The sequence below is a fragment of the Rissa tridactyla genome, chromosome 7 (assembly GCF_028500815.1).
Source record: "Rissa tridactyla isolate bRisTri1 chromosome 7, bRisTri1.patW.cur.20221130, whole genome shotgun sequence".
Classification (NCBI taxonomy): domain Eukaryota; kingdom Metazoa; phylum Chordata; class Aves; order Charadriiformes; family Laridae; genus Rissa; species Rissa tridactyla.
The window spans coordinates 18686360-18699547 of NC_071472.1; the positions used below are offsets into that span (position 1 = coordinate 18686360).

Sequence of the window (13188 nt, forward strand, 5' to 3'; positions counted from 1 at the left end):
TCAGAGATATCTCCCTCTAACTCAAAATGAAGGCACAAATAACATGAAGTAACAACAGAGTCTAAGTTAAGCTTTAGAAATGTTATCTCCAGAGAAGTGCTCAATGATTCATTTTAGATTTTACTTGCCACTTCTAGTTTCTTCCTTTTAAAACAGATTTTGGGCTGTCTTTCTAGAGTGGTACTGTAAACAGTGGCAACGATGTTCATTAACAAGAGACACAAAGATGATTCAGTGATCTGTGATGCTGGTACCCTACAATATATCCCCCTTGATTCTATAATATTTTAAAAGAATTGTCTACTCATCATCAATCTGTCCAGTGGAGTTCAACAACTATATAACTTGGAAAACTGAAGATTTAGAATATTAATCTTGAGACCTTCCAGATGGTTATCCCTAAGTGAAAACAGTCACTCCAGAAGTTATATTTTCATTGCAATTTTTTTTATCCCAGTTTCTGTTTCACACAGCTCTAAAAATTACCTTAAGCCACAGGGTGAGGGGAAAATAAAACTTACGTCTCTGCTGAAGAGTCCAATCCACAGTGGGTGATTACGAAGGGCAGCCTGAACAGCAAGAAAAGCCTGCTGGAACTGATCTGTGATGCTCACCAGCTGCATCTTGTTACTTATGCATGCAGCCATGGCATCATTCCAGGACAAATTCTTCAGAATGACCATGTATTGAACATCTTGATAGGTCAATGTTTCATTAAAGACTTGCTCTGCCTGGTTATCAGCAGTTCCTATACATAAGAAAGAAATCCAGTTATTAGGTGGTTAGACACTGGAATATATTTTAAACTCCCAATTTCTCTGTAACAAACACAAAAACCTGCTTGAATTCCCCCCAAAATAACTCTTAGACAGTAGATTATGCTAGTGATTATAGTTAGAAGCAAGTATCTTTGACACTTTATATAGAAAATATATAAAAGAAAAAAATAAGAAGGATTATTTTCACCAAATCTATTTTTATATATATCTCTCAACTTAGGTTCACATCTTTTTATATTTACTATTTTTAACTAACTGGTAAATGTTAAGAATCCTATTTATTCAATTAAAAACATATTCTAGAACTCTAATTAAATACAAGAATGGGAGAGAGCGACTGCTCTGCTGCTATATAGCAACAGCCAAACTTGACTCATTTATCTCTGTGGAGACTGTGGATTTATGCTTACGCGAATCTAATGAGCCACAAAAATGGTCTATGCAGATCTTGCAGTGTCCAGCACAGTCCCAGAATTCCTTACTGCCATCCATGGGTATAGTGGGAATTGATTTTGCCTCCACGTGTGCTTAACTAATTGCAGAAAATCCACCTTACACAGGGAGGGGTATAATTCACGATTTGTGCTCTAAGCACCGAATGTTATCAGTTATCAGCATCATACTGAAGGCATACAGCTCAGCGATGCATAGCAACTGCAGTTAATAAAAGATGTGAACATTCCCACGGGTGGTAAATTAAAGCATGCAAACCTGGGAAGCCCAAAAATTTTATCCAAAACCAAAAATAAATTGGCTTTTCAAAAGGGAGTAAACCCCTGACATTTAGAGTATCTCAAGCAGAAAAAGGCTCACGGGGCGGGGGGAATTAAAAAGCACTCTATAAATAAGAGGATATAAATGGCTGATTAACAGGCTGACAGGGCCATTTTCCAAAACACGAGAAGACAGAAACATAGTATTAATTTGATATTTATACGCAATTTACAGCTCTCAATAGATCAGAAAAGTGACAAGGCTGAAACTTCGTTAGAAGTGGTTTGTGTCTGCTGCCAAATGCTTTCACTTAGTCAACAGCTACAAAAAAAGAACCACGGAACCAAGGGTGCCATCACACATCAAGGGGTACCAAACTGGAAACAAGGTAGTAAGGAAAGTGTCCATTTTTGAAAGAAGTAATTGCTGATGATTAACATCTCAAGAAGTTCTGCAAATCACAATCATGCCAAGATTTCCCAGGAACCTGAATCATCTTTTTCCCTAGGATAAAGCCTTAGGCAACCTGGACTCTCTCATAGCTATCCCTGCACCCTGCTGAGGTCCCTTCCAGCCAGAATTATCCTTAGATCCCTAATACAATGATGATATAAGACCAGACCGTACCAGGACACATTCTCTGGCAGTCCAAAACCCCTTCTCATTAACCTTCTACAGCTGTAGTTAGAAAGGAGTGCTTAGTATTTTAGTCAGCTCTGACTAGTAAGATATTGATCTACACAGATACATTGTCGACCTCATATTAATAAAACCCCTCCTTTTCGAATGTTCATGACTACATCTCTTCCATCCAGACTTCTAATCTGGACACTTGGAATTTCTGAAGTATTTGGCACTGAAGTAAAGAAGATTTTTTGTGTTAAATGGAGGGGGAAATCTCTGAGTATTTGAGAATGAAGAAGGTGGGCACATTCTTGGGTGCTTTGCACACCTGTTTTTTTGGGTTTTTTATTTTAGAGAACAGCATGTTAGTTACTGAAGAGGATTATTTACATAGAGGAACATACTCAGAAGTGGGTATGCTGAACATTAGCTCATAGCAGTAATTAAATGCGTGTAATAGCTATATGCGTTTGATCTGATTCCAGTAATGAATGTCGACCAACCCACACGGCTACATCAGAATATTATTTTTAGTTCAGATTAAGAAAACCCACTCACACCAACGGATCTGTACGAAGCTAGGGAAAGATGCATCACTCCAAATTAGCACTCTCCATGTACGCCCACAGGGTTTGCTCTGGGGAGACCGATTTCAACATTAAGAGTATATGATACCTCATATTCTGGTAGTGCTAAAAAACACAGGATATGTTTAAGGAGGATACAAATATTGCAAGATTCCTTCTCAGGGCTTCTCACTTCCAAAGTTCTGAAGAGGAAAAACGAGTCACTTGTTCCACCCCTTGATGTACATCACCTCTATACCCACAGAGCATTAAAGCCCCATCTGCTGAAGTGTGGTTCCATTGAAACCACACAGAGTCTCTCAGGAAAACAGATTCCCTTTGAACCGGGCTATGAAAAACAAAGGGGAAAAACTCCAAAAGGCTGATAAAATAGGTCCCAGATGATCCTCCACACTCTGCTTTTCCAAAATTTACCTTCTGAGTCTCTACAAGAATCTTGCTCTTCAAGTGCAACAATTTACATGCATTAAAGGTCTCCTGGTACACGTATCTTAACTGCAGACTCTGGCTGTAATTTATTTTGACTCTTCAGACTTACCTGTAGGCCGCTGGCATATACCCAAGAAGTGTCTGTCAGCACAAGCAGTGAAATTCCATGTTCCAACATACTGTGATTTGGGATCATTGAGGATTACACCACACTGATTGTTAAATTCTTCATCAAAAAGCTGAAAGCCAGAAAAATGCTTATCGGACTCAAATAATGCATAAACATGCTTGTGTAGAGAAGGTGAAGTAACACGAGGCTCGGAAAACCTGAGCTGTCTGAACTCGTTTAAGAAGTTTCAAAGGAGTGGTGCAATACAGCTTACCTATTTTACAAAGACTATCAGGTGCCTGGACTCAAAAAGAATTTGTAAGTTAAATATGGGGGAGAATGTTAAATGAAATGATTTAACACTTAAAATATATCTTGTTTGAAGGTGTGATTCGACTAAATTTGTTATGTTTCACCTTGGGTAGAGCAGCGAGCAAAATACCGATGTATAATGGTTCACAGATGCATTCTTCATGTAACTGAACCAAGTATTACTGATGACATCTTTTCGATGACTGTTTTCATGCAGTCTTTAAATTGCAAATAAAAGTTCCAAGAGAGTCCCTACAGAGTTGTTTCAGCTTTTTTCCTTCATCCTTCAGTGTTTCATATCTCAGTTCAGTTGTCATCCAAATAAAGCTAAACAGAACTCCATTATTGTCAGTCACCCTGTTTGCCAATTAAAACCACTAACTGGGGAATGTCATCTGTTAACATACGTTTTGGATCTTTTTTTTTTTTCATACAGTCAATATTCCAAGTTTCATCACTCTATAGTCAAGAGAAGTCAAAAGTCCGAACTTACGTCCAGTGGAATTTTCCTTAGTCTTCCCGTCAAGAGTGGGTGAAAGTTACTATACAACAGTCTACTGTCATCTATCCATTTGTTTTCCCTTGTGCTGAACAGAAACTGCAAACCAATCCAAATATCTTTTGGCATACCAGGAAGCAAGGACGTTATATGATCTGTTGAGCAGAACAGTAAATGTACATATTGTGGTTCAGAACCACGGTAAACATCTGAAAAAACACTTCACGTAAGATAATGCAACCCCCATTTGTATTAACTTCATTTTCCCAGCCCTTTATGATTGCCAAATGCTTATCATCCTTTCCTTCCATAAGATAGCAGCTTTCATGTTGATTTTATCTGAAAGGAGCAGACTATTGGTATTCATCCTCCAAATTCTCGTCTGAGGAGCAAGGAGTGGATTTAACCTGTTTCTCTGAACACTTTGTATTCTTGCACTTCCACCCAAATTTCAGAAGCTGGTTTTCCCCAGGGTCTGCAAGATCTTCTATTGTCTCCCTGCAGAGATACTAGAAGAGCTCCCTCCTGCCCTCTCTGAATTGGTTGGACTCGATGACCTTAAGGGTCCTTTCCAACCCTGAAGATTCTGTGAATTGACTGAGGAAGTTTGATCTCCCATCTTCCTCTCCTACTGATGTATACCACAAATCAGAGCCATTCCTTGGATTCCGGCAGAGTTTGCCCACCCCACCACCAGAGGAAGCAGGACAGGACAAAGGAAGTGAGGTTTAGTTTGAAAAAATTCAGCCAGGAACACCTTAAATGAGACCCCTCTTAGTGAGCATTCTGGCACCCAACAGTGGGCTTTGGGAACCCCTCAGCCACCAAAGGCATTCACTGAGCTTGTCTAGATTAGGAAGACAAATTGAACCTACATAATTAGCTACTGCTGACATGTCTTAACTATTGGCCACATGCCAGACTAGCCTCAGCCTATTTTCTGAGCTAGACAAAGGCATTGAATATTTACATGTCAGAGCTAGCCAGCCTACAGAAAGAGCCATGCTTCTTTAAGAGGACTGTGACTTCCTTCCATATAGACTGCCTCCCCCACAGGGAAGGAAGAAAAACAAACAAGAAACAATAACAAACACTTCCATACGCACCAAACCAGACAGAAGATCCCCCTGTGTAAGATTTCAGAATGGCTACTCTTTTGCAATCTTAAAAGCATCCAAAACCACACAGGTTTCAGACATGTATATTACTGTATGATTACAACCCTATTCCTCCCCAATAATAGCAAAAAAAAAAAAAAAAAAAAATCACCATTCAGCTGCTACCTGCAGGTACACTAATGGCCCCCCCTAGACCACTTCCCAGTCCCAATATTCCATTTGGCAAGAGGTTATTTGTTTATAAAGAAAACATGCTCGGTGCACAGTACAGAATTCAAATGAGCTACTTCAGATAAACCCGCGGAGCACTGTTAGTTATCCACAAGAATCCAGGTGCAAATACAGCTGTCTCATTCAGCAGTTTACCGCTGAACATTACTTAGCGCCGATGCGAACACATTTCTTCCTCACTGCATTCACCTCGATGACTCTAGTTTATATGACAGCCGAGAGGCAGGTCCCAAGGGTGGAAGAGCTCTGTTTTGCAGTCCCCTTGCCTTCCATCCCCTGTCAGTGTCCTGGACAGCTTGCAGGTGGCCAGTTTAGACACACTGCCACGTTAAACTGCTCAGCACACTTAGACAGAGAGGGTCCTATGCGCTCTAGCAGGCAATGTGTTTGCCATCTCGTCCCCACACAGACAGCTGAGCTTGTCTTGGGAGCAGCTCCTAAGGTGGTTTTCCCAGTGCAACGTCTACAGTCTCAGCTATGTTTTAACTTGGGAATGCTTCATTCAGTGGTGACCATTCAATCCTCAACCCTTAAATGCAAAGTTTTACAAATTTTTCTTTTTATAACAAGTTAAGATCATACAGAGAAGCTGCTCTTTGAACTGACTCAAATGTCTGCTGACTGCATTTCCAAGTAATGTTTCTGGGGACGCAAACAACAACAGACAACACATTTTTAACTGGCCTTGGATTTCTAGAATGCTCCCAGCATGCCTGTAGATAACTAAATGATTTTATGCTCAAGTTCTTCAGCAGAACAACACTGAATTTGGAAGAGAAGTTGCATACTAGAAGCGCCCCCAGTTCACCATCGTACCTTGCTCAGCTTGATTTGAGATGGATGGAAGAGTGCCTCCAAAAGTTACACACTTTTCATTAGCTGCATTAAATGTTAAATATTCAGGTTTCATCTTCATAAAACACTGCAAAATAAACACAATGAAACTGGTTTTCATCATATCATTGCTTTCTAAGAAATAACTTGTAAGAAAAGGTTCTTAAGTCAACCCTAAAAAGTCACTTCTCATTTCCTGCAATAAAACATAATTATTTTTCTCAGAAAGCAAAGGAACTGGTACTAGCGGCATGCATTTCTTATTAGATTCAACAGAATAGCTAAATATAAAATGATGAACAATCCCACTGGATAGCTCCTCATTTGCTGAGGATTATAATTCAGTAATTTTTAATTGGCTACACCAGGATCACGTACTGTTTTAAGAATGGGAATTCATACCTGAATTCTGAAGTCGACAGGGTTGGGCCAGGAACCTGTACTGTAACCTGTTACCTTTCGGGAGAAACTGCATGGGAACTCGAAAGCTACATTCTACAGTGATATGAAGTACATTTGCAAACCTTGGCACAATGTAACGTGCAGATCTGATGCACACTCCTTCTTATCTACAGAATAATGGTGGGCCAAATAACAGCAATCAGTCTCACTAAGACTTTAGGTGACTACCTTGGAAGACAGTACTGAGATTATACTATAATATGGCTTCTGACCTCTGTTGGTTCGTTCTTAAAAGCTCCTTCTAATGCTTAAGTGAGTTAAGTCCTTAAGGCAGCTTAGGAAGCCAAGCATCTGCCAACTTGCTGCCTGCCTATGATTACTCAGCAAGAGAATCAAGATGCTTCTGCCACAGAAACCTCATCCTCTCCCTTTCTAATCCCTTCTCTTCCTCCAAAGCAGAGTCCAAGATTAGACAATACAACCAACATCCGTGGACCTAAACGTGTGGTGATGGGAAAGCAAAAAACCTGAAATTTACTGCTTGGAAATTAAGAAACTATCAATCCTAAATAAGGGACAGAGAAGAGGAAGGTCGGGGGGGTGGATTATTTTAATCACTGCATTTAATTTTCAAAAGCCACCTCTCAGTCCACTCCTGAACACAGCTGCTACTTCCTCGCATCTTTCAGTGGGGCACTCCATCTTACCAGACTATGAAAAATAGGTAAGGAGGATTGCTCTGTATTATCTCTGTACCTTATTCCGGAACTGATGCCAATCTTTAGGGCAACCTCCTCTGACTGGGCGGTAACTGGGATCATGTTTCTCTAGTAAGGAGGCATTATTTTTTTCACAGATGAAGGGCAGTTTCACGTTACAGTTAACTGGGTAGTCTGCAGAAATAGAAGTTTTAAAAAACAGTTACGGTAATTCCTATCACGCTCCGATTGCCATCCATACTTTATGACATGACAAAGACCAGTCTGAAGTGAGGTCCTTTTCAGTGCAACCACAGTGAAGTACTATGAAATCTAAAGCATTAAAAGTAACAGCAAAAGACAAACATAAATGATTTATAACAGACAGTGATATAATTTCCTACAGATCCAGAGTCTGATCCCTTACTTCCAGTAGTAACACTTCGCACAGGCAGAGGAAACTTCAAACAGAAAAATCATGAAATAAGAAGATTTTGAATACAAGGACTAATATCCTGGCATAGAGGGTGTGTGACCTGAAGGTCACTAAAGCCAAAAGGAATCCTTTAACACCCATATGGAGAGCATCTGGCCTGCTGCTTTACATGACTCCTACAGTAACTGGACTGGCTTCCTAGTTAAGAGCAATTTTTGGCTAATAGTGATGAAAACAGGGCAGGAGCATACAACAGAATAATGTGCTTTAAAGAGCAAAATGGTAGTAGACAGGAGGAACTAATTGTTCTCCAGGGGTTACACATCTTCCTCAATACAAAACAACATTGAAAAAAGGAAATAAGAAGCTTCAAGTACCACCCGGTGGCATTTCCATGACTTTGTGTGCCTCTTCCAGTATGACTCCACTACTTCATGAAATTTGCATCTCCAGATGCGTATGTGGTTGCAAGTATTCAGTCAGGCTCCTCTAACACACACAACTCTAACACTTAATTTTCATAGTATGTAGCATAAACACAAAAAGGTAACCACCAAAACTATATTTCACCGTTATCAATTTATATCACAAAATAAATGACAATCAATCATAAAAAATTGTCATCTGAAGTCAGGTTTGCCTCTGGTCATCAAGAAATATCATCATCGCTTCGACCCTCAGGAAGAAATAAATGAGTCAAAATTCAATCAGATTATTGTCAAGAAGCTGTTCACTCCTAATTGAACATGAATTTACATTCAATGTAAGAGTTTGGGCAGAACAGTAATTACTTTTTTTTTTTAAATATAATGACAGAGAGGGGTGAAAAAAATAAAAACAACCTTACCTCTGTACCAGTTCTTTCTAGAAACATACCAACAATCCCTCAGGAATCGATCATGGAAGCGTGAAAATAACTGTAAACTGGATACAAACATTTCAGAATCAGTCTCCAATCCAATGTGGTCTTTAAGTGGAAGCTCTGATAGCAACAGAGCCAGCGCAAACAAAAATTTGGGTTGGTAACTTTTTCTAGGAGATGCCCTACAACGCTGGGAAGGACAGAGGCGGGGGGAAAGTAGACAAGGAACAAACATGTGGTAGGTTCAGTAGTTATGTACCTTGCCCAAATTAACTGCACTAAGGAGATGTGCAGAACGAGGGTAAGAGGTTATTTATCACCGTGCTGCAATTGCTGGCACATTGTCAGGATTAGCGAGGAGAATGGGCAACTCCCCTGTTCTATTTTCAAAGTAGTATATTGCTACAGTATTTTGGCAAGTGAAGAATTTTCCTTGTAAAAATCCCATGATCCTTCGCTGCCGCCATGAACGGCATGATGCGAGGTTTGCTGTGAGTCATCTCAGCTCTACAGGGCTATACAAGATTTGGCATTACCTAACTGGAAGGGTGACGTCTTAAACCGATTTCACGTTCCCTGGTCTCAGGTATTTCTCAGCTACCCTCAGACGGGGTTTTTTCAGATTTTTTTTGTTTTTCAGTTCCCAATTGTTAACAGAACATAGAAGTGAGCTTAAAAATCCAATAAAAGCATTTTAAAGGTCAATGAAATACATCAGCTATTAGGACCACAGATTTCAACGATTCACGTGACAAGACTACTATGTCAAAGCCCAACAACCTGAAATCTAGAGGCTCCGATAGACACACAGGGAACGGACTATTAATTCAGTTATTATTAAGTTAATTTGAATTAAATTTTTTATGTTGGTAACACTTGTAATGGGAACAGAACTCAGAATTTGGCAGCTAATTACAATATTTCAACCATCTTTTGAAACAGACACACTTTCTAATCGTACACACATACTGTCTTAACCACTACTTGCTTTGTCTGAGTACAGACACGGTTCCGCTCTCTCTGTTTTAGGTACTCTATGGTCTAAGTTTAGCATGGCAAGAACAGCTGCAGGTACATGTGAACAAAAGCGGAAAACACTGAATAACACTGTGTGGTTTTCTAGCTTAGTTCAAATTATTTATCTTACTTCTTTGGGATGACACAGAAGAAGCACCCTTTTACAAATTCAGGGATAACTAGAATAGTTTCCAAACAAAAATATATTAACTATATTCCTAAAAATCACATCAAAGAAAGCTTATAATAAAGCATCCCATAATTATTCTACATACGGTGAATGATAGCTGTAGCCATAATCAATAAACTTCAGCCACCACTTCTGTTCGCTGTTTGATAACTGCGGAAATAAAGAACAAAAAACCCAGCATTTTACAACCGATAGAGAAAAGGCTCCAGACTCTATCAAGGATAAATCAATGACAGAATTAATTTTGATTTAAAATGTTTCCAAAACATGCAGGAATTACTGCTCTTCAGCAATAGGAAAGGATACAGTTCTAGACTTACATGCCAAGTAGACGGACCCCTGAACCTACTAGAAAAAAAGCCCAAGTTTTCCACTCTGCTGCATAAAGCTCCAGGAAATCTTGCAGCACTGTTTTAAGTGTGTGCTAGATACATCATTCCCCCAAAATTCACAGCAGGAACTCTACCAGACAACCAGGACATAGCTGCAAGCTGCCTAAAGCTGGTGTCGTTCGTTCCTTCCTCAGAATAATGCCGTTCTTCCAGCAAAGAGCCAAACAACAAATAGCTCGCGAAAAGGCTAGAGATTTAGCAGGTCAAGTCCTCAATTTCTCCTGCCTTGTAATTTCTCCTTCCAGGTAACTTTTTGTCAGGAGAAATTTCACAAAAAGAGCTTGCAAGCTGCTAATTTAGAAAGTATTGTTGTCTCACAAGCAGCAGCACTGAAGAAAGGTAGTGACAGAGGTGCTGAGAATTGAAATGTTTTGTTAAGATTCCTTAAAAGAACGTATTTTCATTTTATAAGCACCACAAGCCACTTTCAGTAAAGGCTATCAGACCGTCATGCATGTCTGTCTAAATTCTCTCATCAGGTGAAAAATGCTGTGCTGTCCTGTGCATAAAATTAAAGCATAGGGACGTTATGGGGGAAGTATAGGGAAGTATTTGCAGACAACGGGATGCTCCCATGGTGGTCCTGTTATGACACTTTCTCTCCATTTGGAGGTGGGTTTTGTTGTTTTTTATTTTTACATGTTGTTAAGGCTACTTCTAAATTTAAAAAATTCTTTTACAAGACTGACACGAAAATAATTCTCTTTCAACTCATCTTTTTCTTTTAAGTACAACTAAAAACCATTAAGGCCAACAGGAAAAGAAAGAAATTAAGGATTAACATTTTCTTGTATTGGAAAAACCAGCAAGAAAATTTCCCCATAGTGGAAAGTATCTGTTAGACAGATTATACCTTCTTACCTTTTCTATTTGAGATAGTATTGTCCTGAGTTTTGGGTAAGAATCCACAGAGGCTAAATCACTATCATTTTTTTGACAGTAGAAAATAGCTTCCTGGAAGCTCAGGTTTTTATCTGGTACAAACCACAGCTCAGCTCCATCGACAACAAGCGGGGCTCCATGAATTCCAATTTCATCTATGCAGAAGAAATATCACACACGTAAGAAAGAAATTCAGAAAAACTCATCCTTTCTTTTTCTGAATGTAATGAGGAATGTCAGTTTGACACTGGGAACAGCCAACGCTCCTTGCATTCTGAGCTCTCTCAGAATCAAATTCTATCAGTTGTGACCTTTGCTGGTATCAAACAGGTATTACAGTAGAAACAGAACAAAACTAAGGAAAGTATATAGAGTATTAATAACTACATACACATAAGAGAAGAATATGCAAAAAGTCCATTTACCTGGTATGTACCACTCAGGTGTCTTTGGAGTGCTACCTGTCCAGAGGAAAAAAAGGAATAGTCACTTCAAGTTCACCTTCTAACAAGACTGTGGTCACCAATAACGGAAGTGATGTATTGTACTCACCTTCTCAGCATGCATGATGGAAAAAATAAAAGGAGAAGGAAATCATACACACATTTAATAGTTTAAAATAAGCCGATGTAAAACTAATGAGAGTTTTGCATATCTCAGTCTCAAACAACTGGGGCTTTTTTCCCCCCAAGCAGAATACAAGCATCAAAGCAGTATATCTACCCGTGTCTCCCCACAACAAAGTTTCATCCCCTGAAATGCGTTTTAATGAACAACGAAAACCTAAAAGCCTATTGGATTACAGCACTTTACATACTGCATGGAAAAGCCTGGATCTGTGCAGATATGCCATGCCATTCTTTTGTATTCCCACTCCTCCATCTCACTACAACGAGGAGCTAGTACACCAGTTTTACCAGAAGGCAGCTACTGCACCTAAGGTTCAAGAAAACTGTACAACTGAGATGTGTGTGGTCATTTAGTTACAAATATCACTAAGAATGATTAAGCAAAGTCCACAAATGCTGCAACTCGGTGGGTTTTATCACCTCACCTAACAAGAAGCCACTTCTCACTTAGTGGGACAAGAAAAAAATATGGCAGCAGTGATACTGCATCCCCCCCGCGGTCATTTTCTGATACATCTTTGAATATTCTAAGCGTATGTCGGCTTGTGTGTGACACAGGCAAGACATCTCATGTTCTGGCCTTTTAACAGTTCAGAAAGGAAGTGATAAAATATTGTTTGCAAAGTTTCTATTATTAGACAATAATGGCAACTCAGTGGTAAAAAATAATACACTATTTCATAGGAATAAATAGATGTAACTGCAGTTTACCTTTTGTTATCTGACAGACCCATTCAAGTTTAGCTTCACAATCAAAAGGCTTGAAGTAAAATTCCAGGTCTCTGCCTTCATGGAAATAAAATCTCCAAAATGATCTCCGTGAAAACTGAGAGGTCTGCATAGAAGTAGAAACAGAGAACTGAGTTACTATGGCACAGGCCTCTGAAATGTGAAATGAAACTGTATTAAAAAGATACTTTGGCAAAGTTAGTATATTTTACTGCGGTTTTAGTCCCACAACTTATTTTGAGGAAAATGAGCAGATACAATTGTAACTGTTCAACTGTAATCCTCCTTGCTAGCCACATTTGCGAAGCAATTAGGTAAAGGACTTAAGTCTACAAACAAAAGTCCCTTCTTGCAATGTTTCTTTCCTTTTTTGTAATGCACAGGACCCCATTGATGCTTATTATTGAATTATCTGTTGCAACTTGTTGCCCTGAAATGATTCTCATTTCTGCTCAAAAGAAGCAACCATCTGAACTGTTCCCACAAATATTCTTTCTTATCCAAGATTATTTCTTACAATCAAGCTTAAAATCTGACTTCACTCTTGCTGATCTCTCCAATAAGGAGAATTTTTTATCATTCGGTGTCCCCTTCGAACTTCTCTCCCCTTGTCTAAAATTTTTAGTAGCTTAACGGGGACAGCTTCTCAGCCTGGAGTCACGAACACAGGAGAAGAGAATGAGGGGAAATGGCTGTGAACAGAAGCAAAGGGATG

At 39.3% G+C, this 13188-nt stretch overlaps 1 protein-coding gene across 1 annotated transcript in view; it reads right to left on the reverse strand.

Moving 5' to 3' along the window:
- LY75 (lymphocyte antigen 75) overlaps positions 1-13188 on the reverse strand; it is a 47581-nt gene that overhangs the window by 12625 nt on the left and 21768 nt on the right. Inside the window, exons 16-25 of the mRNA XM_054207755.1 lie at positions 12456-12579; positions 11541-11576; positions 11095-11270; positions 9927-9991; positions 8620-8696; positions 7395-7531; positions 6219-6324; positions 4048-4208; positions 3243-3372; positions 522-748 (exon numbers count right to left, since the gene is read on the reverse strand). Of these exons, the coding sequence (XP_054063730.1) occupies positions 522-748; positions 3243-3372; positions 4048-4208; positions 6219-6324; positions 7395-7531; positions 8620-8696; positions 9927-9991; positions 11095-11270; positions 11541-11576; positions 12456-12579 (1239 nt within the window). The remainder of the gene's footprint in view (positions 1-521; positions 749-3242; positions 3373-4047; positions 4209-6218; positions 6325-7394; positions 7532-8619; positions 8697-9926; positions 9992-11094; positions 11271-11540; positions 11577-12455; positions 12580-13188) is intronic.